A 26,225-nucleotide genomic window follows, 5' to 3' on the forward strand; every position below is an offset into this window, starting at 1 on the left:
ATTTGCTTTTTATAAATATTGTCAATTAAAGGAACATTGCGATGCGTTTGTAAAATTCCTTGTGACGCTCTTAACCCGGACATCGAAATCAGGTACGTAGTCAAACGTTAATTAACCCTAAATTAACCTAACCTAATGAATTATCGTTGTGAAGAGACTGGATAAAGTTTTTCGCTAGTTGTCGTTCTTTCACTGCTCTCTTCGAAGAAGGTTCAACTAGCAATTCGGTATTTATTTTATTTTTTTAGTTTTTTTATTTATTTTTTTATTGTATTAATAATTCTTTTTTGCGTTGCAATTCTGAGGTAGCCATTATTGACATATCGGTTGCAGTTTTATATCCATCATAATCTTGTAGGGCGTAAGCCATCGACAGTAAAAAGTGCTGTAATTGATTTGGTATATTGGGTGACCCTCTGCTGTCTTAGATATTGCCTTGATTTTCTATCGTTGCCAATCTCGGTACATATCTTTTGTGTCGTATTGCCTTCATTCCGCGTCACAGTTTCGTTTTTGGTACCGAAAACTGTAATTATTATCTTCTCGCTTCATTTTTTCTTTAAAATTTATAATCGAACGCTGATACTGCCGCTCCAATTTTAGCGTATAGCCAAGAATAATTCATATCTTTCTGTTGTGATTTACCACGAGGCGAATTTCTGGGCGCATTGCTGGAATTATTGTGGACCCCTTGGTTAAACGAAAACCACACAAGTTTGACGTTTCTATCAGAATCTTAAGCGAGGATACCTTTAGTTAAGTGGTTATTTTTATCTTTATTTGATATTAATTGTTAAGTGGCCACTTTTAAAATACCTGCACGTATATTTTACTTCCAATTTGTGGGCTGAAGAATCTCTTCGCTCAGGTGCGGTTTTCGATAGCTATTTTCATCTATTATATGCCGTACTTTTTACTGTCCCTCCTTTTTTTTACTTTAAAAACTCCAATTGCTTTTGACAGTATGAAATTTGATATTTTAACTCTTATTACCTTTGCTATTATTATTATTTTGCCGTCTTCCCTCTTACTTTTTCATTAATACCCCCCAGTCGATTATGGATTTCGACGGGATCAGCAAAATATCATCAGTCGCCGCGGTTAAAACATCGGGAAGGTGGGCTTGTCTTTTTTTCCAACTTCCATTATCCACGCCCACGCCCTTCCCGCATTCAACTGAGCAGCCCAAAGGCACAAGTTAAGTTAGCACTATTCATCAATTTTAAGTCATATTGCTACGCTTAATAATCGTCAATGGCGTAACCGAACAAAAAACGGCAACGTTGCCCCTGAAACGTCAACGAGGCGCGTCGCAAACGCAACGCACCCCGCGCCTGACCCAATGGCCCGCCTCCTCCTCCGACCGCATCAGCACCGACGTTACGTAATTCCCCGACCCGCCCCTAGAGGTCGCCGTCCGAAAAACGAAGCACTCGAATTTCTCGGCCCCCGCCGTCGGTCTAAACGTCACCGGCGGCATTTCCCAATACCGTCCCGGCAGCTCGATCAACGCGCCGCGCTCGGGGTCGATCCGCGCGCCCACCAAGTGCAAACCCACGACGACGACGCCGTCGTCGACGGCGCCGAGCTCGCATTCCACCGCTACCCGTTCGTATTCGACGCCGGTGTCTCTCGAATATTTCAACTTGACGTCCGCTATCACCGCTCGCGGGTAAAAAAATGCCCCCAGGTTGTAGCAGGGTCGGGTGCGCGCGTTGAAAGTTCTAAAAAACTCCGCGCCGTCTCTCAGATGCTTCAAGAACGTCGGCAGGTTGACGTCGGTGGCGTAGCAGCTGCGTCTCCACGCCAGCGGCACCTGGTTCTCGGCCAGACTCTCGGCGACGCTCTCCACGTTCTCCGACCCCAAGAGCCGTCCGTCTAACCACCGTCGCAGGTCGTCCAGGGACGATCTCGCCACGTTTAGTAATCGGTTGTAGAGACGCGTTTCCCTGACGATCGCGTCGCCGAAATTCCACTCCTCGGCGACGATGTCCTCGGGAATTACGGCGGAAACGTCTTCCACGATGCGGGACAACGAGGCTTCGTCTAACCGGCTCCGGGGGGCGGGGTTTAACTTCATCAGCGACCGCGCCCACGTCTTCAAGTTGGGCTCCAGGTACCGTTCGCTGTCCGGGATTCCTAGCACGTGTTTCACGTGGTCCTCCCTGTCGTGCTTCCACGGTTCTTGCTTCGCCCCCGTCGCCACGCAGCTGGCAAACATCTCGGTCGCGAAACGTCGATCCCATCGCGACTCCAGGTACCCCGCGTACTGGCACTCGCCAATAAAGAACGTCAGTTTCTTCGAAAACAAGGCGTCGTCATCGTCGTTGACAAAGGTCCGCAGCTGCTCCAACGCGAATGTCCGATCGGGGGTGGTGAACGCGTACATTTCTCGCCGCTCTTCGAACATCTGGCGAGAGCGCAGGGCCCAATGGAACTCGCAGATACGGTACAGAGTGCGGGCGAATCGGTCCTGCTTGCCTGGACATCCGTAGAAGAAATCGTCGGCGACGACGGGGACGTCGCGGTACGCGTCGAGCAAGCCGGCTTTTCGGGTATCGGGAGTGTCGTCGACGATCTTGACCGAGTCCCGGATCAGACTCGCGGGTAAGTCGGCGTCCTCGTTCGCCGAGAGGAACAGTCGGAAGTTCTCGTGGACTTCGTCGTCTCGGGTGCCCCAGGTCTGGTCGAGGCGATCGAGCCAGCGCCGGGCGAGATGGCAATTTTCGAGCAAAATCCAGAAACCTTCGCTGCGACCGGCGGCGAGGAGCGCGTCGACGGCGCCGTCGTCGCCGCCCATACTCATCGAACGGAACTTGTGCAGCATGTTCTTCGCGGCCGCCAGATGGCGCGTCGAGCGCAACGCGTCGCGCCCTCGCGTCGAGATCATCAGTATCGGCGACCGGGGGTGGGATTCTACGTACACGTCTCGGATCGTGTGGATCGAAGGATTCGCGTATCCCTCGCCGAGAACGTCTTCGACGAACCGCGCCATCTGGCAGGGCACCGTTCGCGGATCCGACGCGGCGGCTTCGATTATTCCCTTGAAGGGGATCGGCGGGTCCGATCCGAGCTCCTCCGGGAGCTGCAGCAGCAGTTTGACGAAGGCGCGGTAGTCCGCCTCGTCGAACAGTCCCCTGCTTATCGCGACACGCGTGGCCAACCAAAACTTGAACGCCATCTTGTGCCGGGCGAACAGACCCCTGTCTATGCCGCGGTAGACGTCGCAGACGAACGCGGCGTAAACGTTCTCGCACCTACGCTCCACGTCTTTCGATCGGCCGGCGTTGAGCAGGGATCCGCGGTACTTCTCGAGGAACCACTCCAACGAGTACCGGTAGAAACGGTGCAGGTGCTTCGTCGCGTCGACGGCGTGGAATAGGTCGGCCAACGCGCCCGCCAATCGGGCGTAACGCGACCTCGTTTCCGCGACGGCGTTTTCGATCGTCTTCGCCTCCGCACGTCTCCGAGCCGCCCTGCTCTCCAACTCCTTCGACTCGTCGAGCTCGACGATCGAGCGCCGATCCTCCAAAATGTCCGGCTCCGACTCGCACACGGTGTCCAAAATTTTCTCGCCCAATCGTCTCAATTCCGACTCGTTTCTTTTGTCCGACGTGATCGTCGCCGTAGGCTCCTCGAACGATACCGTCACCGTGAGCAGGTCTTCGAGCAAAGCGCGTCGAGTCAGGCCGAAATTGATGACGTTCAGTCTGCTACGCAGGTCGGCGCCGAGCCGATGCTCCGTGGTGTCGCAGGTCACGTAGAGTCTGAAGCGTTTGTGGAGCTTCAACGATTCCCCGTCGATTTCAACGTAAGTCTCGTCGTTCTCCGTGTAAGTGTGACCGAAGATGAGGTCGTAGAGGCACGGCGGTACCGTACCGTCGGCGCCGCCGATCAGCGTCGATTTTCCCGCCACGGCGTTTCGTTTGAGTTTCGTCAGCCAATCGTCGTGGCTGAATTTGGTCGGGGTCAGATCGTTCGCGCCTACCGTGCGCGCGATCCACGCGTGCGCCACGCCCTGCGGGTCGAGCGATACGCAAAAGTGGCGCGAGTGCTTGTGGATGACGGCGTTCTGTTCGAAGAAAGGGTCCCCGAATAGCCACGACTTCGCTTCGTCGTCTCGGGCGAGGACCTCGACCATATCGAAGTCTTCCGAGCACGGGATCCCCGATTCCGTCACGTAGCGGTGCCAATTATCCAGGACGCGCTTCCTGGCGTCGGCATCCGACGATCCCAGGTACGCCACGGCCGCGCAAGACAGCACCAGATCGCCCGGCAGGAGGTCGTATCGGCGTCGAAGCTCCGAAGAGGCTCTCGTCCATTTCTCCTTCTCCCCGCTTAGTCGGTCCATCAATTTCTGCGCCCTCTCGAGTTTCGCGGCGCACGCGTCCACTTCCGTCTGCAGTCTCGTCTGTTTCGCGTTCGCCGCCCTCAGCGTCTCGTTCAACGTCGCCAGCTTCTCCTCGATCCTCGCCACTTCCTCCTTCTTCTCGTTTAGCACGGCCACCGTCTGGCCGTACTCCTTCTCCGCCTTGTTCAGCTTCTCCTTTTTCGGGGCCACCTCCTTCGCCACCCTGTCGTACATGTCCATCGCGATGATCCACTTGCACAGACCCTCCGCGGCGCTCGACGCTTTCGCCACCACTTGGGGTTTAAAGTCCTTGTGCGGCAGATACTCCTTGCGTATTTTCACCATGATCTCCGGCCTGATGCGGTCCTTGTCGAAGTCTTTCAGACTTTGGAGGAAGTTCATGTCGCCGAGGATCCGCTTGCTCGGTCCCCAATAATCGAACGTTTTCCTCCCGGTACTCGGATCGGGGATCCTGTCGGGCCGGACGTCTTTAATCACGCACACCGACGCCATCACCAGTTTGATGGCGTCGGGCGGGTTCTTCATCGACTTGACCAGCGTAATGTCGGACGGTTTCAGCGTGTTCAGCGCGGATATCGCGTCCTCGAGGATCGGTATGGCCTGCGCGAGTTCCGCCTCGCATTCAGACTTAAGAGTTTGCGCGACGGCCGCCTGTTTACCGGCGACGGCCTCGTCTTTTCGCACCAACTCCGACGCTTTTTCTGCCTCGATCGTCTCCGAGGCGATCTGCTCGGTCATCCGCGTGGCGTTTCGCGTCATTTCCTCCAGCTGGGGTCGGTATTCGGTCAACGCACGTCGCATGTCGACGATTTGGGCGGATGCGCTAGACAGCTTGGCGAGACCTCGGTCGTATCGCTTCTTCTTCGAAGATAGGCGGCGCTGTTCTTCGACCGTGAGCTTCGAGAAAAGTTCGACGAGGTGGACGTACGGTTTCGAGCTGACGGAATCGAGAGAGCGGTGAAAATGGACGCTAGCGGCGGCGGCGCGACGTCTGACGTCTTCGTCTAGGTCCAGGTGATCGGTCCAGGCTTCGGCGACGGCCAGTAGGGCGCTATCCGGCCACCTGTCCCAATAAACCACGTTCGAACGCGTCACCACCGAAGGGTACACCGACGCCACCTTCCGTAGGTACTCGCCGGCGGGATTCAGGCAAAGCAGCAGGTGGAAGTTCCGTTTGCATCGCGCGTTGAAGAAACCAAACACCCGCTCGGCGCTGACGTCGACGTTCTTGTTGCCCCCCTGGGCGGCGATTCTCGTGACCTCGAGTATCTTCTGGCGCTCGTCCGCGTCGTACAGGTCGACGAGTTGACAACCCCGCAAGACGTAGTCGACGATCTCGAAGAAAGCCAGGGTAGGCACGTGCACCTGTACGTGAAGATGAGATCAAGAATTAAGTACGAATAGCAATTAACAAGAACGCGAGAATTGCCAACTGCCATAAGAATCCGCTTATTATGTGCCTTAACGAGACCCACGTAACTGAAGACTTTCAAATATATGAGCTCGAGATTTCTGGATACAGACGTTTCGCGTGTCGTACTCGTCGGGCGTACGGGCGGGGTCATTACTTACGCATGAAATAGCGAAATAGCGTGTCACCTATGGCACTAAAAAATATTGCTTCTCCCGGTAACTATTCGGCTCTTTTTGTGAATATTGGAATAGGAAGTGAAAATGTTGTTGCGTTTCTTTGAGGAAATCCTTGAGGAGGGATTTGTCGTTGCTAATAAAATATGAAGTCAGATTATGATAAAAGTACACTTGCACGTGAAGATAAGGTCAAGAATTAAGTACGAATAGCAATTAACAAAAACGCGAGAATTGCGAAAGACTTTTTCACCAACAAAGATACGTATGCCACGAATCTAAGTCTACAATCAAATATAACACCAAGGTTTTTATTACAATTCACAATTTGCAAACGTTCACCGTTAATAAATTATTTATTTATTATTGTTTAGGAGAAAAGAACATTGCACTGCATTTTTTAAAATTAAGTTGAAGATTGTGCCTGGAAGAATCTAGAAATAAGTTATGCAAATCCAAATTCATATAAATTGAAGCAATATCAAATAACTTAGGATCGAACGAGTAAAATAGCTGAGTGTCATCAGCAAATGATTGAAAATTCAAATATTCGACGGATGTATAAATATCATCGAAGCCCTAGTAACCCAATTTGGCGCACATAAATTTATGGTCAAGCCGATCAAAGGCTTTAGAGTAATCTAAAGATATAAGTGCGGAACTAATAATGTGATCGTGGATGTGTAAAAGTAGACTAATAGTACTAAAACCTTTACGAAATCCAGATTGACTGTTAGTGACAATATGATTCGAAATAACATAATCATAAATTTATGACTTTCCCCAAAACTTTAGATAAGATTTTTGCCAATGGTAGTGATCAAAGCAAACTTCCAAACTTAAAGTTAAAGTTTCTTTTGAAATAATTGGGTTGCGAGTTTAAATGCAAATGATATGCGATTTTTATAGAAAAAAGTGTTTTCGGGGCAATTGTTAATATTGCTAAAGACAGAAATAAAATAATGATTACAAATTTAAAGTTTTCCATAACTTGCAACAACATTCCTTATTTCTTTATATTCGAATATGTAAGCGTAGTTTTGGTAATGTTTGTGCGTAACAGCGTGTATGCTAATGACAATTGATTTCACCTCAGACGCCACGATGGCGCGTTTCCGGTCCGTGGCGCCGCACTCTCGCAGCGCGTCCTTCAGTTCGCGGCTCCACGAGGTCTCGTCGTACGACGTCGTCACCGTCGGTTCGCGGTAGTCGTGCGCGTGCGCGAAACAAGCCAACTTGGCGAGCGTCCTGCGGCCGGAGCCGGCGGCACCGAGGAGGAGGGCGTTCGCCCCCGGCACCGACAAGATACGGCCGAGGATGGCGAACTTCTTCAGCGCGTAGTCGAAGAACACCAAGTTCAGTTTCCTCTTGTGACGCGCGTTGTATTGGGCGCACAATTCCGCCTCTTCGATGCCTTTGGGGTGAGCGTCGTCGCCGTCGCAGTTGTCGGGGAAGCATTCGGCGGCGACGCTTTTCATTTCGGCGCGTAGCCAATCGTAGTCGGGACCGTAGAGTCTGTCGCCGAAGACGCGCAGACACTCGCCCGACCACACCTTCGCGTAGATCTGCTTGTTCGCGTCGTAGGCCTCGCGTTTCAAACGGGCGCAACCTTTGACAGCTTCGGAGAAGCTGGCCAGGTCGAACGCGTAGTGGCACCTGCTCGGGGTGGGCGTCAAGCGCGCGCTTGCCGCTCGGTAGAGTCGCAGGGTGGCTCGGGCGATTTGGTTCGCGGCGACGACGACTACGTCGCTCGGGAACCCGGACTTTTTCCACGCGTAAAGCAACGTCTGCGCGTAGATCTTGACGATCACGTCCGAGCTGGACTCGTCGACGCAGAAGACGTCCAAGTGGCTCAGCAATCGCGACATCCGGGCGGAGCTCGGCGGGCCGGACGTGCAGATGAAGTTGCAACCCTCGAGGCGGATCGTCTTCAGAGTGTTCCGGTCGAAGTGCGACCTCAGCAGCTCGATGGGTGACGGGTCTCGCGCCATGTGCAAGTCGTCCACGAAGAAGATCAAACGTTTGGAGGCGGGCGGAGCCCACGACCCGGCAGCGGTCTTGTTCAGCTTGGAGAGCACCAGGTGCCGGAGGCGGGCCGATACGAGGTCGCGTCCGAAGTTGATTAGGGCTTTGGAATCGGCCGGCGGCGATTCCGCGTTGAAGCGGTTCCTCAAAATGGCGGATTTGCCGGTTCCCGGGGGGCCGACGATAAGGAACCGTTTCCCGTATTTGACGTGGAGGTCGAGGAAGTGGCCGCAGCGGACGGCGTCGACCGTCGGCGCGAAGACGTCGTCTTCGTCGTATAGCGGCGCGGAGATTTTCTCGTTTTTCAGCAAATCGGACCACAGTTTCCACGCGCCACGCTGCCTGTAGACGTAGGCGTAGTCGAAAAGGGTCGCCTCGTGAGGCACGGTCACTTCCAGACGTTCGACGGTACTCGGATACGGGCGAGAATCGTCGTGACCGCGGCACAAACGTTTGAACGAATCGTCGAACTTTAAACGATCGTCGGTGTTTAGGCAGCCTCCGAAACTCCACAGACCGGATTGGAGAAGGGCGGCGTGGATCCAAGCCGCCACGTTTTTCGGGTCCTCGTCTTTTTTGTTGGTTTTCGAAAACGCGTCTTCCAAGAGCATTTCGAACAGGCCCAGAGCGGATTTGACCAAGCAATTGGGGTTAAGTCCGTAGGGGATCGAGACGGAGTCTTTCGTAAGGGCCAGGCAAGCCGGCAGGAACCAACGGAGGAGCGGGGAAACGTGCTGTTGGAAGTCGACGAACCAGTCGAATTTCGTTGAGTTTATCCAGGAGTTGATCAGGCAAAGGGGTTCGATTGTCGTTGGAGGGAAGTAGATGATTCTGCAGTGGGATACCTTAAAGAAGGATGACATAATTGAAGATGCATCGATGAAAATTAAAAATAGAATAATACGTTCGAAGAGTGGCTTCTTTTGTTTGATTTTAAATTATTTTCACTTTTGAATAACAAAGTCATATTATTACTATTTTATTAAACAACTTCTACAGGAAACTACGAACATATGACCTACTGAAACCGGTTGAAGTGAATAAACTAAACTCACTATGAAATTTCAATTCGAACTACGGGACTAGACTGGAATATTATGGTTGATGCGAATAATCCACGCTTCGCAAGATAAGTAAGACTTCGTGATGGGATCATATTTTTTTTTAAATTTTAGTACCTTAAGATACTTTCGTTTAAAAACTCATCAAATTTTCATTAGATCTACAGGAAATTAGGAATATATGAACTACTAACCTATCGAATGATAACTGGGAATAATACGGTTAACATGACTTTTACGTATAGTAATGGATGAACAATTTAGTTATCGAAAATAAATAATTTTTTTCTAATTTTATAAACCATTAAAATAGTAATAAAATAGTAGTTTCCAAACACAAAATTTCCAATCAATCTAGAATAAAACCGTGGAAAATAAGTGATATTTCTAAGGGGGGCATATGAATTACTCATCTATGTTTTATATAAAATTATCACGTAACGATTATTTTTCAAAAATAAATAACATATTTTTTGAGATTTTATTAATCTCTAGATTACTTCCGTTACGTTTCGATTTGGTCTACAGGAAGTTAAGAACATATGAACTACTAAGCTGTATAATGATTAGAATAAAACCGTGGAAAATAAGTCAGATTTCTAAGGGAGACATATGAACTACTCATCCGTGTTTTATATAAAACTATCACGTAACGATTATTTTTCAAAAAAAGGTAATACAGTTTTTGAGATTTTATTAATCTCTGGGTTGCTTCCGTTACGTTTCGATTTGGTCTACAGGAAGTTAGGAACATATGAACTACTGAACTACTAAACTCTCTCATGATTAGAATAAAACCGTGGAAAATAAGTCAGATTTCTAAGGGAGACATATGAACTACTCATCCGTGTTTTATATAAAACTATCACGTAACGATTATTTTTCAAAAAAAGGTAATACAGTTTTTGAGATTTTATTAATCTCTGGGTTGCTTCCGTTACGTTTCGATTTGGTCTACAGGAAGTTAAGAACATATGAACTACTGAACTACTAAACTCTCTCATGATTAGAATAAAACCGTGGAAAATAAGTCAGATTTCTAAGGGAGACATATGAACTACTCATCCGTGTTTTATATAAAACTATCACGTAACGATTATTTTTCAAAAAAAGGTAATACAGTTTTTGAGATTTTATTAATCTCTGGGTTGCTTCCGTTACGTTTCGATTTGGTCTACAGGAAGTTAGGAACATATGAACTACTGAACTACTAAACTCTCTCATGATTAGAATAATACCGTGGAAAATAAGTCAGATTTCTAAGGGAGACATATGAACTACTCATCCGTGTTTTATATAAAACTATCACGTAACGATTATTTTTCAAAAAAAGGTAATACAGTTTTTGAGATTTTATTAATCTCTGGGTTGCATCCGTTACGTTTCGATTTGGTCTACAGGAAGTTAGGACCATATGAACTTTTAAGCTGTCTAATAACTAGAATAAAACGGTGGAAAATAAGTGATATTTCTAAGGAGGGCATATGAACTAAGCATCTATGTTTAATATGTTTTTTATTTTTCAAAAATAAATAACATATTTTTTGAGATTTTATTAATCTCTAGATTACTTCCGTTCCGTTTCGATTTGGTCCACAGGAAGTTAGGAGCATATGAACTATTGACCAAATAGAACCGTCAACGTAACATTAAAAAAAAAATGACGAGGACTTCGACGTCTTCCGATGATTAATAAAGTGGTATTGATTATTACGTCTTAAAAATGTCGATAAAAAATGGTCCAAAAATCTGACTGCTGGCGTAACGATACAAAAAAACCCTCACCAGAGAGGGCGACGCGTCCTTCAAATCTCCTCCTTCGAATATAAACCTGACGCGGTCGTCCACGCTCCTGCTGCCCAAGCAATCCGTCACAGCGTCGACCCACCCTGCACTCCCGAGCTCGTCCAAGACGATCCACGTGGACCTTCGACCGGCGAGAAAGTCGTCCGTTCCGAATATCTCCGAGCAGTCGAAACAACTGGGGTTCAGCACCTTCACGTTTATTTCCGCTCCGATTTCCGTCCCAATCAACCGCTCGCAAACTTTAAGGGCTGAAGTTTTCCCTACGAAAGCGTCGCCGACGAGCACGACTCCCGGAGCTGTCCGGACGGCGTCCAAAGTCCGGCGAACTCTGTCGACGAAAACTTCACCGGCGCTGAATCCCAGCTCGGAGCACGCGACGGAGACGTCGGCCGGGCGTCCGGACGCGACCACGTCGGGGAAGAGGCCGTCGACGACGTCGTCGAAGCGACGACGGTCCTCCGGAGCGACGCCCGCTCCCAACGCTTCTTCGATGGAACCGCGCAAGATCTCCAATTCGTTGGACGCCGGTTCCAAGTGTTTCGCTTCCGCGCACCGCTTCACTATCGACGCCAGCGTCCTCAGGGAGTAACGGCGAAGAGACGGCACCACGTCCTCTAAGATAGAGAAACAATTCGCGAGTTTCGAAGCCGAAGTTTGCCACCGTTCGAAGCCCTCGCTCAGCAGCATCGCCTCGGCCACCACCCTCAGGTCGGGCCTGGACACCGTGTAAGTCCTGAAAGCGGCCTTTAAATTGTCGGGGAGCTTTCGGAGCGCCGCGACGTCGTCCGTCGCGGCGCAAATAAAACCGGTGGACTTTAGGGCGACCCTGGCCCCGCCCACGTCGACCTCCGCGCGTCCCCGCCTACGCGCGTCGACGATGGACACCAGCGCCTGCGAGATCACCGACAGAGTGCGCTGGGTGAGCGAATCGATGCGCGCGAGGTACAGCCAACAGCCGCAGAGGGCGCCACCTTTCGCTAACTGCATCAGAACTCGGGGTGTGGTCGCGTGGGAGCAGCCGAAACGGTAGAAGAGGAAGCCCAGGGCCCGGGCCAAGCCGGAGACGATCTCCAACTTGCCCGTGCCGCTAACGCCTCTCACCGCGCCGTGGTAGTTGAAAAAGTAAGCGTTGAGGAGAGCCAAGTGGCATTTGTAGGTGGTAGGCGTGGTGACGGAAAGTGAGCCGTCTCCCAGGTACTCGTAGCCATAATCGAGCGTGTGCTTCAGCACGGTGATTCTGCAGGCAGAATTCTCGAACGTATAGCGCATCTGCGTCAGCCAACGAAAGCTGCGCCCGTCGGGCATGCCCTCGGCCAAGATGGCGTCCAGCGAGTTGCGATTGTCGATGTCTGTCAGGATCCAGTTGCGGATCGAGCACTTTTCGGCCGCGCTGACGTCGCTCGCGTCGAGCAGCGACACCTGGCGCGGAAACGGCACGTTAAGGTAGTGCGACTTCTTTAAACACCACCGATTATTACAGACAATGGGTTTCTTTTATGTAAGTGTTTTATATTTCGGGACACTTCACGACCCCCCTCAATTTCAATAGGTTGAAAAATTTGAAATCGATAGCTTCAAATTATATATATAATAATATAATTATATATTTATCGTCTATGAAAATTTTCAGCTCTATGCGAATTTTGCCTAAGTTTTAACCTATTTTTGTCTATTTTGACTGGACTAAAAGATTTTAGTGCTTTTTTGAGACATCTATCCAACCAAAAAAAAATATATATCAAAATCAAACCGCAATCAAAGATTTTCCATTGATGCCAATTAATTATACATTTTCAACAAAAAAAATCATTAAAATCGATCCATAGACAAGTGGGACACACTGTATACCTTCACGTCGATGGCTTCAGCGATCTTCTTCCTCAGCAGCAGCAGCCTGACGTTGCGGGACGAGCCCAAACCGGCAGCCACGTCTCGAGTCCACGCGACGCGGCTCAGTACTTGCAGCACCTGCTGCGGGTATTCCCGCACCAGCTCCCCGACGCCGCTCTTCCCGAACACCCTGTAGCACTTGTCCGTCTTCGATTTCAAAGAGGAAACTAGTCTCTCCTCCAACGTCTTCGTCAACTCGTCGAAGCCGACCTCCGCGCAGCACTCGACCACCATCCTCTCTAGACGAGCGACGCCGAACACCTCGACGGTGCGTTCGTCCACCGGGTCGACGCTGGAGACGCCGGGAAAGATTCTGGGCAGCGTCTCGTTCGCGTTGCGACGTTTGCCAAGCAACGCGATCAGCTCGGGATCCGATACGAAGTAAAGTCGGGGACATTTCAGTCGCACCTCCTCGAGGAAGGTGCCCACGCCTCGGGAAGCGTCTTCGAGGAGGCGCGCGCACTCCTCCACGTCCGTCGCCAAGTCCGTCGCGCGCACGACGTTTCGGACGATCGGGTCGTCCGATATCAGTCGCATATAGCGCGCGATGATGTCGTCCGCGAGCAAGAACGAGGTCTTCGCCGAGTGAATGCTGGATAAAATGAGATTACGTGAACGGCTGGATTAAAAACGCGTTAAAACCCGTCATATAATGAATAACTTGGTGCCATCTTTTAAAAAAGAGCGAATATAGTCGAAACTCTATATAGCGAAATTGAAAGGACTGTTTTTTTTAGTTATTAAGAGTTATAGCCACGCGTATGTATTTTGTAATAAGTAATATACGGAGTTAGCGTCAAAATTTCCCTTCCTGACATAGATGCAGCTCCAGTATCACCATAAAACTTTGTCTTCTTTAGCATTTTAAACAAGACGTGTCCGAAAAAATGTCGCAAATAACGCCAATTGAGTATAGAGCAGTCATAAAGTTTTTGGAAAAAGAAGGTTCAGCAGCTAAAATTATTAAAGAAAGGCTGGAGGGTGTGCACGGCCAAAGTTCTCCTTCGTATTCTGTAGTGAAAGAATGGGCACAACGTTTTCCAATGGGGCAGGAGTCTCTTGAAGATGATTCAAGAACTGGTCGACCAGTGGAGGTCATAACGGAAGATATTGTTGCGATTGTGGAAGAGGTGGCATTGAGTGATCGACATTTAAAGGTCAAGGAAACTTCAGAAATTACTAAGGTTTCTGATACAAGTGTTCATCGAATCCTGCATGATCATTTAGGTATGCATAAGGTTAGTGCAAGATGGGTTCCGAGTGTGTGCGGTCTTTTTTGGAACTCTGTGGGTCGGAACCGAAGCCAGTGATAGAAACTATTGTGACGGGAGATGAAACTATGGTTCTCTATCGAAAAAAGAATCAATGGAGTGGCGTCGTAAGGGTCAAGCACCTCCAAGAATATTCAGAGTCTGCCAGTCAACAAAAAAGGTAATGCCCACGATCTTTTAGGATTGCGAAGGAATTCTTTTGATAGACTTTAAAGAAACTAATACCACTGTCAATGGTAAATATTACGCAACATTATTGCATAAATTACGAGACTGCATATTTGTAAAACGTCGAGGAAAACTGACCAGAGGCGTGCGTCTTTTACACCATAATGTACCTGTGGGTTCCAACAGATAGATCATCCTCCCTATAGTCCAGATATGACCCCCAGCGACTATTATTTGTTCGGATATTTGAAAAAGGACTTACGTGGACGGCGTTTTAACGACGAAGTTGAGTTAAAAGAGGTTGTTTTAGCTCATTTTTCAGACAAACCAAAAGAATATATTTTTAAAGAGATTGAGTTGTTAATAAAGAGATGTAATAAGTATATTCTTCTTCTTCTTCTTCCTACTTTAGTCTAGGCAAATTGCCTGTTCATTTTCGTCGTCTCTGCCTATCCCACTGCCAGGTTGTCACTCCATCGTTTTCGGGGGCGACCTAAGCTCCTGCGACCCAATGGTGATTTGTCGCGTGCAATTCTGACTATTCTTCTGTTGTCCATTCTACTAATATGCTCGTTCCATTCTTTCTTTCTACGCAATACCCACGCATTAACGTTTTCCACCCTGCATGTTCGTCTTATATTTTCGCTCCTCTCTCTGTCCAAGAGCGTTTTTCCAGTTATTCTACGAAGTATCCTCATTTCGGTTGTCTCTAGTAATTGTTTAGTTTTCGCTGTGTTTGGTCGGGTTTCTGCGGTGTATGTCATGGTTGGTCTTACTATTGCCTTGTAAATTCTCGATTTGGTTTCGATTTTAATGTTTTTATTTCGCCAAATTGTGTCGCTTAAGCATCCTGCTATTCTTGTTGCCCTTGTTGTTTGCTCTCTGACCTCTGCCTCCACATCACCATAACCCGAGATTTCTATGCCCAAATATTTAAATTTCATTACCTGCTGGATGATTTTGCCTTCAACTTCTAATTTGCATCTTAATGGTGTTTTTGATGTTGTCATGCATTTAGTTTTTTGGGCCGATATTATCATATTAAGTGATTTGGCAGTGCACTTAAATCGATGTAATAGTCGTTGCAGATCGTCTTCACTTTCAGCCACCAGTACGGCGTCATCAGCGTAGCACAGAATATTGATTTCACGGTCGCCCATTCTGTATCCTCTCAGTAATCGTACATTTCTTATTACTTCGTCCATGATAATGTTGAAGAGAAGGGGACTCAGGGAGTCTCCCTGTCGGATACCTCGGCCCACTGCTATTGGTTCAGTCAGGATCCCATTTATTTTTGCTTCGATCTGGTTTGCTTCATATATATTTACTATCGTTTTGATGAGTTTGTGTGGAGTTTGTCTGTTGTAAAGGAGGTGTAAAACGTCTCTTAATCGCACTCGATCGAACGCTTTTTGCAAATCAATAAAACACATGTATGCCGGTCTGTTGTATTCAATTGATTTTTCTGTTATCTATATAAGTATAAGTATATTGAAGGATTATATTGAAAATTAATAAAAAATTCTAACTCTACTTCGTTTCTTTCATATTCAGGCTGGGAAATTTTGGCGCCGCCCTCGTACGTATGAAAAGTACAGGGGAAAAAAGATGAGGGTCCATTTTTTTGCCCAAATAAGATTAACAGTTATTTCGTATAATATATCGGCTATAGAATACCATCCACCTACAAGAAATGGCTAAAAAGGTGACAGTATAAAGATAAAGAGAACTTCCGGATGTGCGTGTATCTGAAACTTGGTGTACATATATGCATAAGTTCAACCACAATTACGACGAGATAACCCTACTTCATATTAACATCAAATTTTTTTGTAAAAATCTTCGAGAGGCGTGGTGTGGCTATATATGCTCGCAATGGTTTGAATTTTGTTTCAAGAAGGGTGACAGTGGCCAGTGTTGAAAAACAATTGGAATGGAAGCTCTTTCTGAAACTGAATCTTTTTTCTACAAAAGTTGTTTTAAAAGTGAAAGTAACATAAATGAATTTCAGGTTGAAGTATCTGGGGTGGACTGGCAGTTTTTTTTTTCGACTGTGTTAGTACTAGCTGAAGAGAAATTTGACTTATTCTATAAAAAATTTCAGGAATTGTTTGACTCGTCTTTTCCATATCAAAGATGCATGCACAGGGCCAACAAAGGGTGGCTCTACGTAATGAACGTAATGAAATTTTAACCAAATATAGAATTATAAAAAAGTACCATGAAAAACTTCCTACAACCTCTGTTAACAAATCTCAAACGGCGTGGACGATTATAAAAAATTAACCTATGTAAACATAAAAAGTTTCCAGATTACTATAACTGGGGTGCGATAAACCAGACTTTAAGATGCCTCTAAGAAAAAGTCCAAACTATTTAAATCTGGAGACCTAGGAGGCCATGGTTGAGGTCCGCCGCGACCTACCCAACCCATTCTCCTGCTGCAACACTAAAATGAATAGGCGCGCCGTCATGCATGAACCACATTCGATTCCAATTAAATATGGTACTTCTTCTAACAATATTGGTAAATCCTCCTCTAAAAACCGACAACAATTAGGACCATTTATCCTTTGTTGTAGGAAAAAAGGTACCATTAACTAATAAACAAAATTGCACATTATCTCTTGTTTGACCAAGAAATACTATTTACAGATGAAGCTAACTTTTCCAGAAATGCAACCAGAAATTTCCACGATGACCATATTTGGGCCAGTGAAAACCCACATGCAGTTGTCGAATTTAAACATCAAGAACAAGAACAGTTTTTGGTAAATGTTTGTGCTGAAATTGTTGGATATTACTTAATTGGACCCTTTTTCCTACCAGAAAGGCTAAATGGCCATAATTGTCGCAGGTATTTAGAAAAGGATATATCAAATGTGGTTCATACATGATGGCTAGTGATGACCGCTTTATCGTGTCAACAATACTAAAACATCGTCACCTTAATGCGGTTCAAGTGCAACAACAGCTCCATGAAGTACGAAGAGAAGACTGACCCCAAAAACAACTGCAATTGGTCCAAATTTTCATCGGAATTGGACATTGAACCAAAAAGTGTACCGAAGACCAGGAGAGCGATTTGCAGAATGCTGCATTGAAGAGCGGAGCCCTTATGGGGGTGGTTCCTGCATGATATGGGGTGCAATTTCTATCGACTCACGAACCGACCCTGTTTTCCTCCGTAAGGGCGGCCGTGGTCAAGAGGCAGCAGGTTTAACAGGTGTTAGATACATTAAGGATATTTTATCAGATCACGTGGTACCATATGTCGACTATATTGGCGAAGAATTCATTTCTATGCATGACAATGCTAGGTGGAACACAGCAAGGATCGTGCAAGATCGGTTTTCGAGCTATGAAGTGGCCAGCATGCAGTCCCGACCTCGATCCGATGGAACGTTTATGGGATGAGCTAAAACGGAGAATTTGAGCTAGACTTCCTACCCCAACCTCGATCCCTGAGCTTATTGTTGCAGTAGAGGAAGAGTGGCTTAACATTCCACAAGGAACAATAGCGAACTTGGTTAGATCTAAGCTTAATGGAGTAAGAGATGTTATTAGGGCAAGAAAGGGTCATGCCCATCAAGTATAATGGTATATTTAACGTCTTATTCAGGACTACATAAAACCTAACTATACTAATTTCCATGAAGTTCCCCTCAGCCAATTTTGCCTACGTTTTGACATATTTCTGTCTACTTTGACTGGATTATTTTCCTGGCAGAAAGGCCAAAGGGCCATAATTACGCCGGTTTTTAGAAGAGAATTTGCCAATATTGCCATAGTTAAAGGAATAGAATGTGTTAGTGTTAGTGTGTGTAGTTTTAGTGTTGCAAGACCTCAACACCCCAACAACCCCACCCAAGTGCCCAGGTTTAAGTAGTTTGGACTTTTTCTTATGGGAGCATCTTAAAAGTCTGGTTTACCGTCTCCCAGTTAATCCTATAGAAGAGCTGAAGGTGGAGGACACTTTCAACAACCTACCTAGGTTCTACTGTCTACTTTTACTCAAAAGGGTTTATTAAAAATTACTAACAGTAGGTAGTGTTTTTTTTTTAATAAAAATCATTTATTTAATCTAATTAGTTATTTCCTTTTTCTTACTAGTTGGTAACTAAAAACTAGATATTGTTTTAGATAGATATTTCATAAAAAAAGTTCTCGATTTAACCGGCGACCTAATTAACATCAGTGGCAGGCCACTGATGTCCTTAAACAAAAATAACGATATTTGCATTTTTTGGTTTTGAAACTTGAAAATGAAAAAACTAATTTCTCTGCGATATTGTTATGACCATGCGGCGAAGAGGTTTCTATTTTTTATTTTTTCAGCGAAAACCCTATCGGTCGATTCGATGCTTTTTACAAACACAGCTAGATGAAGGAAATACCTGTCTGTGCGTCGCCGCAGGTCTTCGATAGTAAAAAGGGGGCGGAGCTCGAGCCACAGGCGCTGCGCGACGCGCCAGCGCGTCACCGCGCGGCTTGTTTTCGCGAGGAACGCTTGAAACTCGAGGACCTCTTCGTCGTGGGCCTGGACGAAGGCGGAGCAGCGCATCGCGCCCACGCCCACCAGGTGGTCTTCGATCGCGACCTCCACGGTCTCTAAACGGTCGAGGATCGTCGCGCCTTCCGCGTCGACGACGTCGAAACGGATGCTCCGCCACTGGGCTTTGAGCGAATTCAAACGCTCGAGCAGTTCGAGCTCCTTGGTCGCGCCGACGCTGACGAGCTCGTATTCGGCGATGTCGACGCGCAGGTCGATTTCCATGAGCTTCCTCAGCGTGGTGCCCGCGTTAGGGGTGAGGTCAAGGCCGCCGGCCAATTCGGACATGGTGCGCCAGTGGCGCGCGCGCAGCGCCGGGTTGCACATGATCTTCATCACGCGCAGGCACGGCTTGAAATCGTCGAGGATCCTGACGGCGGTCGCGCAGAGTTTGAGGGGGGCGGGCCAATTGAGCAGGTCGGGATCGTCGACGGTGCCCTTGAACCTGGACGTCGTCGCAAACGCGTAAAATGCGTGATGTAAATATATCCTTTGTCTACCTTATGGGTAGATTCTCGTCTTGAGCTTGTCTGAGACGTTTCCGGTAGCTCTTCTGAGCGTCGCTCAGCTCGCGACAGTACTTGGTCACCGTAGCGTCGGTCGTTTCGTAGCTGAGCGAGTCGAACTGGCCGTGCTCCCAAACTGAGACGCGTCTCTGAACGTCCAGGCACAGTTTGATCAGGCGATAGAACGGGTAAACGTAACCCTTCAAATGTTCGAATTCCTGATACGACGACTTCGGAAAGCTCAGGCACAACTCCTCCTTGTTGATCCACTCGATTTGATTTTGAATTCCCTTCAAGAGTTGAAAGTGTGTCATTGGTCAGCAAAGGCTTTACAAATGTCAGCAATAAGTGATCAGTTATTTAGACAAATTGTACAGGAATAAAGTCTCCTGAGCCAGCAGATTCTCTTGACTGCTGTTTTTGGGGGTAGAATCCATCAGATTTCGTCTACCAGATCTAGTTTCTGGAATACATTTTTGCCATTTTGTATTTTTAACATAAACACATAACCAAGTATTGCGTAGCTAGGATCAGACCGCTCGGTACATTTGAACTACGCCGTAAGCCTGATATATGCTTCTATAAATATCCTAACATATATGGAGGTGTAGAAAAGGTATAGTTGTCGTGTTACGCTGGTTTCAAATAACATATCTCTCATATTATTGATATTGTCGCAGTAAAGGCACAAATCCTCCTTGTTGGTCCACTAGATCTGATTGTGAATCCCCTTCAAGAGCAAGTCAGCAAAGAGTATGCAAATGTCAGCAATTCATAATTACGAATAACAAAAGTGATCAGTTATTCAGACAAATTGTACAGGCATAAAGTCTCCTGAGCCAGCAGATACTCTTGACTGTATCTCTCGGGCAGGTTTTTGGGGGTAGAATCCATCAGATCATTTTGTATTTTTAACATAAACACATAAGCAGGTCTTGCGTAGCTAGGATCAGATAGTTCAGTACAGAGAGAAATATGGAGATATAGAAGATGTGTATGAAGACGGAAGAGTGGTATATCGAGGTATAATTGGGTATGGATGGAAGTTCATGCCAGGCGTCTGGAGTAATTCAACCTACCATTTTTTCTTTTTGTTGTTTTTCCTTCTAGTATTATTATTTATTCATCTCCATTGTTAATTCTGCGTTTCTATTTGTCAGCTTGTATTTTGTTTTACCAATAAAGACCATTTACTATTATTATTGCTTTTTACAAAACTTATATAAAGTAAAGTATAAAATTATTTCATAATTTTTGTACTTTATCGCAACTAATATAAACTAGAGTCGATAGAAACAATATGGCGGCATTTTTGGAATCAGGACATTGAAAAACAGTTGTTGGAATTCCAGCATCAATTTCTTTTTTATAATAAATATACAAAGTAAAATTTCTCGTATTGATTCAACATTTCCGTTATTTTTTTGGGGTTTGTCAATTTTCGGGGCCTGATCGAGCTGGTATCTTTTGGACTCTTGAACGTCGTATACGCGTACCTTGATCTTTTCCATGTGCAACGTGATATCGTTCAGGTAGTGCTTGGCCCTTCTGACGTCGTCCATCTCGTCCAAAACGACCAGCAACGGGTGGACCTCGTGGACCATCGCGTTCACGTCCTCGATCACCTTTTGCAGTTTTTCTTCGGCCTCGAATTTCAGCTGCTCGAAATCGACGGTGTGCCGCTCGATAATCGGCGGGATTTGTTCTAGCCATTTAATGGCCCCGGCGTTGAGAGCGACGTGCCGCTCAGTTAGAGATCCCAAAACGATTATTTTTGATAGAGACGATGTCGAAGCGTGCACTCTGCGAACCAACTCGTCCAGCTGATGATCCTTCACGTTCGCCATGAAGTTACCTTAAAGCGAAGAAAAAATACTAGGCGGTCAATAAAAACGGGTAGTAGGACAGCCTGAACTCTACACATCTGTCAAATTTTAAGTTAATAGCTTCAATTTTCGGACACTTATCGCGTTTCATCGCGAAGTCCAAAAAACAGTCGAAGATCAAAAAAAGAAAAAAGAGGGACGCCAAGGTCCGATCGCGGCCATTTTGCATGTGGACGATAAAAAAGGAGCCAAATCTCAACCCCCTACCTTAATCCATTCGAAAGTTACGGTTATAAATAGGTTCAGTCTACAGAGAACAGACATTTTTTTTTTAATTTTTTTGACTTACCAATCTCAATAAGCTCGTCGGTAGTGGTAGGCTTCCGTTTGGCCATAGTCCGGATCAGTTCGAAGCTGTCGCATATATCGTTCACCTCGCGCAGATGTTCCGCGCAGATTATTCGAAAAATGTCATCGTCAATGGCGGTTAACCGATCGCGAAGGGCGTCGCGATAATGCGACAAAACGAGCTGACCTATTTGAAAGTACTCGTTGTCCGGTATACGAGCCACTTGCTGTAGGTGCCTGGAAACCCGCGGAATTTATGCGAAAGGGTAGATGCAGCGCCCTCTACAAGTTATATTAAAAACTAACTCGAATTTCGTATTTCAAAATCTGTGAAATAGTGATCTTCTTCAAAACTCAAACGCCACAAAAATATCTCGAAGGAAGTGCCTTATCATCTGTTAATGCCTTTTTAAAATCAATGAAGCTCTTTGGATAAATACTTGAATTCCAAATAATGCTTCTCTGGTAAAGTCTGTTCATAGATATAAGAAAGTTACCAACTGATACGAATTAAGGAAAGACCCGGGCAAGCTGTAAGAATGAAATAAGGTCCGTACTTTGCTTAGAATTTAATTATTTGGGGTTTTGTTAGGAAAGATACTAAACAATATTTATTTATTTATTTATGTTTAGATCGAAAATAAAATTACAAATTATTTTTATTTCTGAGAAAAAGTGTATACTATTATATACTTTCGAAAAAGTAAAAAAATATATATATATGTTCCATAGATATGCCGTAATTTTTTGAACTGACCTGTAAACAATTCCGAAGGAGGGAAAAGTTATATAAGAGACAGTTTCCTCATTTTCGTAAAGTCATCTGAGAGTGCCTCAAAATGCAACATTTTCAATTTAGCTAATAGGGCTATGGAAATTTTGTTAACGACATCTATCGCGAAATCCCAACTTTATATCTATAAAAATAACGAAGATACTCCGCACTCACCGTTTGTAACGCTCGATCAGACGACAGCCGTCGTCGAACGAAACGTCGGGACCTAATTCCGAAGTAACGTCCGCGTAGATATCGGCGAATTCCGCCCCCAAATCGTCCAGGTACCGCCAGACAGGCCGAAATGACTCCTCGACGTTGCCAGCGATCGCCGTCTTGCAACTGCCGACGAATTCGTCCGTCAGACAGAGGAACATGCCTTTAGTTCTTCCGCGAACCGATGGGGGCGCCAAGTACAGGTCACCGCCGCCTCCGATCGCCATCAACGCGTCCAAACACCGCCAAAAGACGTCGATGACGTCACAGGCTCGAGGTTTGAGTACTAAGGCGCCGGCGTCGAAGTAGGCGTGGAGTTTCAAGTACGGTACCGTGCGCTCGGTAAAATTCATTATGCGGAACATCGTGCGCTGTAGGCAGTCGCCTACGTGCACGGAGGCCAAACCGGCACAGACCGCGGAGTAGTTGTCAGGCAGCGTGGAAGCTCGAATGCGGAAATCCCGAAGCTGAGACGCCGCCTTCCCGACATTCTGAGAAATTAGCGATTGCCATTGGGAATTCAAATTGAGATTGCAGCGCCCGAAAGGACCATAGCTGAACTACTTTCTACAACAACAATTTTTAACCTTACTTTTATTCCGTGCTTTGTTTTATGGTTTTAACTTTCTTTTTTTAACGTTTCAGGTTTTCGGCTTTCTTTTTGGTTAGTCAAAAAGCGGTGAAGGTTTTTTTATCATATCTAAATATTTCGAAAGTAGAATTAAGCCTAATAGAAAAATAAATATAGATAATTATATAGATAAATAAGAAAAATCTAATTTGTTTTGCGTTTTCGTAATAGTCTAAAAAATTAATAGAGTTATCCTGTTCATTCTCGATAGTGAATTTTATACGATTATGTAATGAGTTAATGTACCATAGCAAACTTTTACTTAAAGGATGTTCTAGTAAAAATCTCGGCTACCAAAGGACTAAGTGGGTTTCCCATAATCAAATCAATCAAGATATAAATCTATCCATTAAATTCAAAATAATTTTGGTCTAAAGATACTATTAAGCAATCTAATAAATCTTGTTTCACCAATGGGTTAACCTGTTTCCGAGTTAGGGTGAAATCTACTGTTGTCGAAACAATTGTCATGTAAAAATATATAATTTCGTGAAAATCTGAACTTTTAGTTCTTATTTATTTTGATAAATGGATTTTCATCAAGTAAAAGCCACCTCAGTTCAATATTTCAGCATTGTTAATGTTAAATTTATTTATGTTAACCACATTTTTTTTCTTCAGAAAAACCTTGGCCAATCTGGAAGAACTTTTTAAAACTAATCTGTGAAAGTAAAATACCCCACAGATGTGGAGGAAAACGAATTGCCAGGATTTTCTGATTCTGATCTTCAGTTTTTGTGTCAAACTTGCCTGAGTCAGCAATAACAAAATGCAGGTATGTATGTATCTTAGTAGGCTGCGAAAAAAAAAATTGAAGTCTTGCGTCAAATAGTCAAAAATGTCGCAAATAACGCAAATTGAGTATAGAGCAGTCATAAATTTTTTGACAAAAGAAGGGTTAGCGCTTAAAATTATTAAAGAAAGGCTGGATGGTGTGAACGGACAAAGTTCTTCTCTGTAGTGAAAGAATGGGCAAAACGTTTTCGAATGGGGCAGGAGTCCCTTGAAGATGATTCAAGAACTGTTCGACCAGTGGAGGTCATAACGGAAGATATTGTTGCGATTGTGGAAGAGGTGGTATTGAGTGATCGACGTTTAAAGGTCACGGAGATCTCAGAAATTACTAAGCTTTTTGATAGAAGTGTTTGTAGAATCCTGCATGATCATTTAGGTTTGCATAAGGTTAGTGCAAGATGGGTTCCTAAAAACCTTTCGGCGGAGTGATGGTGATGACCCCTATCTTTTGGGATTGTGAAGGAATACTTTTCACAGATTTTAAAGAAACTAATACCACTGTCAATGGGAAATATTACGCAACATTATTATATAAATTTCGAGACTGCATACGTGTAAAATGTCGAGGAAAACTGACCAGAGGCGTGCGTCTTTTGGACGATAATGCACCTGTCCATACTGCTAGTGTTGCACAAGCCGCCATTTCAGAGTGTGGGTTCCAAAAGAAAGATCATCCTCCCTATAGTCTGGATATGGTCCCCAGCGACTATTATTTGTTTGGATATTTGAAAAAGGACTTACGTGGACAGCGGTTTAACGGCGAAGTCGAGTTAAAAGGGGCTGTTTTAGCTCATTTTGCAAACAAACCAAAAGAATATTTTTTACGCATGAGGTGACAAAATAATCCTAAATCCTACATCTGAATAAATATGCTCATTTTTTCAACCAGGGTATATTTCAAACAACTTGACACTGACTTTTAGTTTTTTTTTACCCAACGTAACGGTATTTATCATTACAATGGACGTCCAACTTTAAACAAAACGGAGCAAAAATATTTAAAATATTGCAAAAAAAAGTATGTTCGAAGTGTTATATATATGCGCCATTGGGTCGAATTGCATTTGTACAAAATGTCACAAGAATTTTCAACCTAACCTAACATTCATTGAGCCAATTGATTCAGAATTTAACGCGCTCACCTCGTCGAGCCAGTGGCGTGCCAAGTGATCCAGGTCCGCGACGCCGCTGTCGCCGTCGAAAGCGAAAAGCTCGCGCGGCAACTCGTCCGCGCATGCGCGCAGCAGGTGCCTGATCGGTCGACGGTGCAGCGTCCAGCGGATCTCGAACTGTCGCCTGACGGTGACGAACCTTTGGTATTTTTCCGTCCTACCGAGATATTTGAATGGGGCGACGCCCGCGCGGTGACGCGTGGCGTCTTTCACCGTCGCGGCGGCCGCGTGCGTCACCGCCACGTATTCCGCCTTCACTTCTCGCATCATTTCGTCTACTATGCGGCACTTCGTCCGCCCCGAAACGCCGCCACTGACCACCGCCCGGATACGTTTCTCCAAGCGTCTCGACATTTGGGTGGCGGGCCGTCTGTCCGCGAAAACCGCGAGTTCTTGGGGGAGGGCGGGCCGCACCGGGAGTCCGAGGTCCGTGGACGTCGTCTCCGTCGGTTTCATCTTCGACGCCGACTTCCGCAGCGATTCCGCCACGCGACGGTTTTTTACGCGACGCGGGGGCGTCGCGGCGCGTTTTTCCCCGTTTCTCGCGAGCCCCGGAACGTTCATCATGGCGGACAAAGTTTGGTCGATGGCGCGAACGCTCCGGAAACGTCCAAACGAGGAAGAGTATCGGGCGCGAAGGAGGGGAGCGGGGGAGAGGAAGAATGCATATAGCTAAAGTCTGTTTGTAGTTATAAGAAAGTGACTAACTGATACGAATTAAGGAAAGACCCGGGCAAGCTGTAAGAATGAAATATGGCCGAACAGGAGCGTACTTTGCTTAGAATTTAATTATTTGGGGTTTGATTAGGAAAGATACTAAACAATATTTTTATTATCTACTTAAATTTCTTCAAATTATTCACAATTTTATATATCAGTATCATTATCGTATTATTTGCAATATGGATATACGATTGTTCTGCTTTTTCTATATGTATAAGAGAATTTTCCAAACTAACTGGTAACTGGTAAATTTTATTTTAAATTTACTTTTATTTAAATTTTTTATTGCAATTTTCGTCAATGTGGCCATTTCTTCTAGAGATACTTGCTTGCTGGCATCACGTTCAATAAACATTGTTTATAACTTCCTTAGTCTCAATAGAATAGTGTTTTCTACGTTTGGGCGGGAGCATCTCCTGAGATACACTAAACTCGCACATATTTTGCATAATTCGCACACGATTCAACACACGCTGTGAATGATTACTAAAAAACTTATAC

General features: G+C 45.8%; 2 protein-coding genes across 3 annotated transcripts in view; both read right to left on the reverse strand.

Annotated features, from left to right (window-relative positions):
• Positions 1-26,225, reverse strand: part of LOC132702821 (uncharacterized) — a 37,361-nt gene that overhangs the window by 8,375 nt on the left and 2,761 nt on the right. The gene's annotated exons all lie outside the window — the stretch shown is intronic.
• On the reverse strand, positions 39-25,568 carry LOC132704159 (dynein axonemal heavy chain 7-like). Its single transcript, XM_060673985.1, has 10 exons — positions 24,972-25,568; positions 22,362-22,894; positions 21,414-21,649; positions 20,735-21,093; positions 19,233-19,528; positions 18,578-19,177; positions 12,700-13,333; positions 10,831-12,270; positions 7,051-8,829; positions 39-5,737 (listed from the first exon to the last, which is right to left on the reverse strand). Exons 1-10 carry the CDS (start codon positions 25,566-25,568, stop codon positions 1,298-1,300), a joined length of 10,914 nt encoding a protein of 3,637 aa, XP_060529968.1. The 3' UTR covers positions 39-1,297.

This window comes from Cylas formicarius, unplaced genomic scaffold, assembly GCF_029955315.1.
Source record: "Cylas formicarius isolate icCylForm1 unplaced genomic scaffold, icCylForm1.1 PGA_scaffold_6__28_contigs__length_40554024, whole genome shotgun sequence".
NCBI classification, from domain to species: Eukaryota; Metazoa; Arthropoda; class Insecta; order Coleoptera; family Brentidae; genus Cylas; species Cylas formicarius.

What these genes read in the sequence shown, in the direction of transcription:
- LOC132704159 (XM_060673985.1), bottom strand. Translation starts at nt 25,568, where the DNA reads ATGATGAACGTTCCGGGGCTCGCGAGAAACGGGGAAAAACGCGCCGCG. An exon ending in TGCACATGGAAAAGATCAAG is followed by an intron (nt 19,529 to 20,734) that starts GTACGCGTATAC and finishes CAACTCTTGAAG; the next exon opens with GGAATTCAAAATCAAATCGA. An exon ending in CTGAAGCCATCGACGTGAAG is followed by an intron (nt 12,271 to 12,699) that starts GTATACAGTGTG and finishes TTTCCGCGCCAG; the next exon opens with GTGTCGCTGCTCGACGCGAG.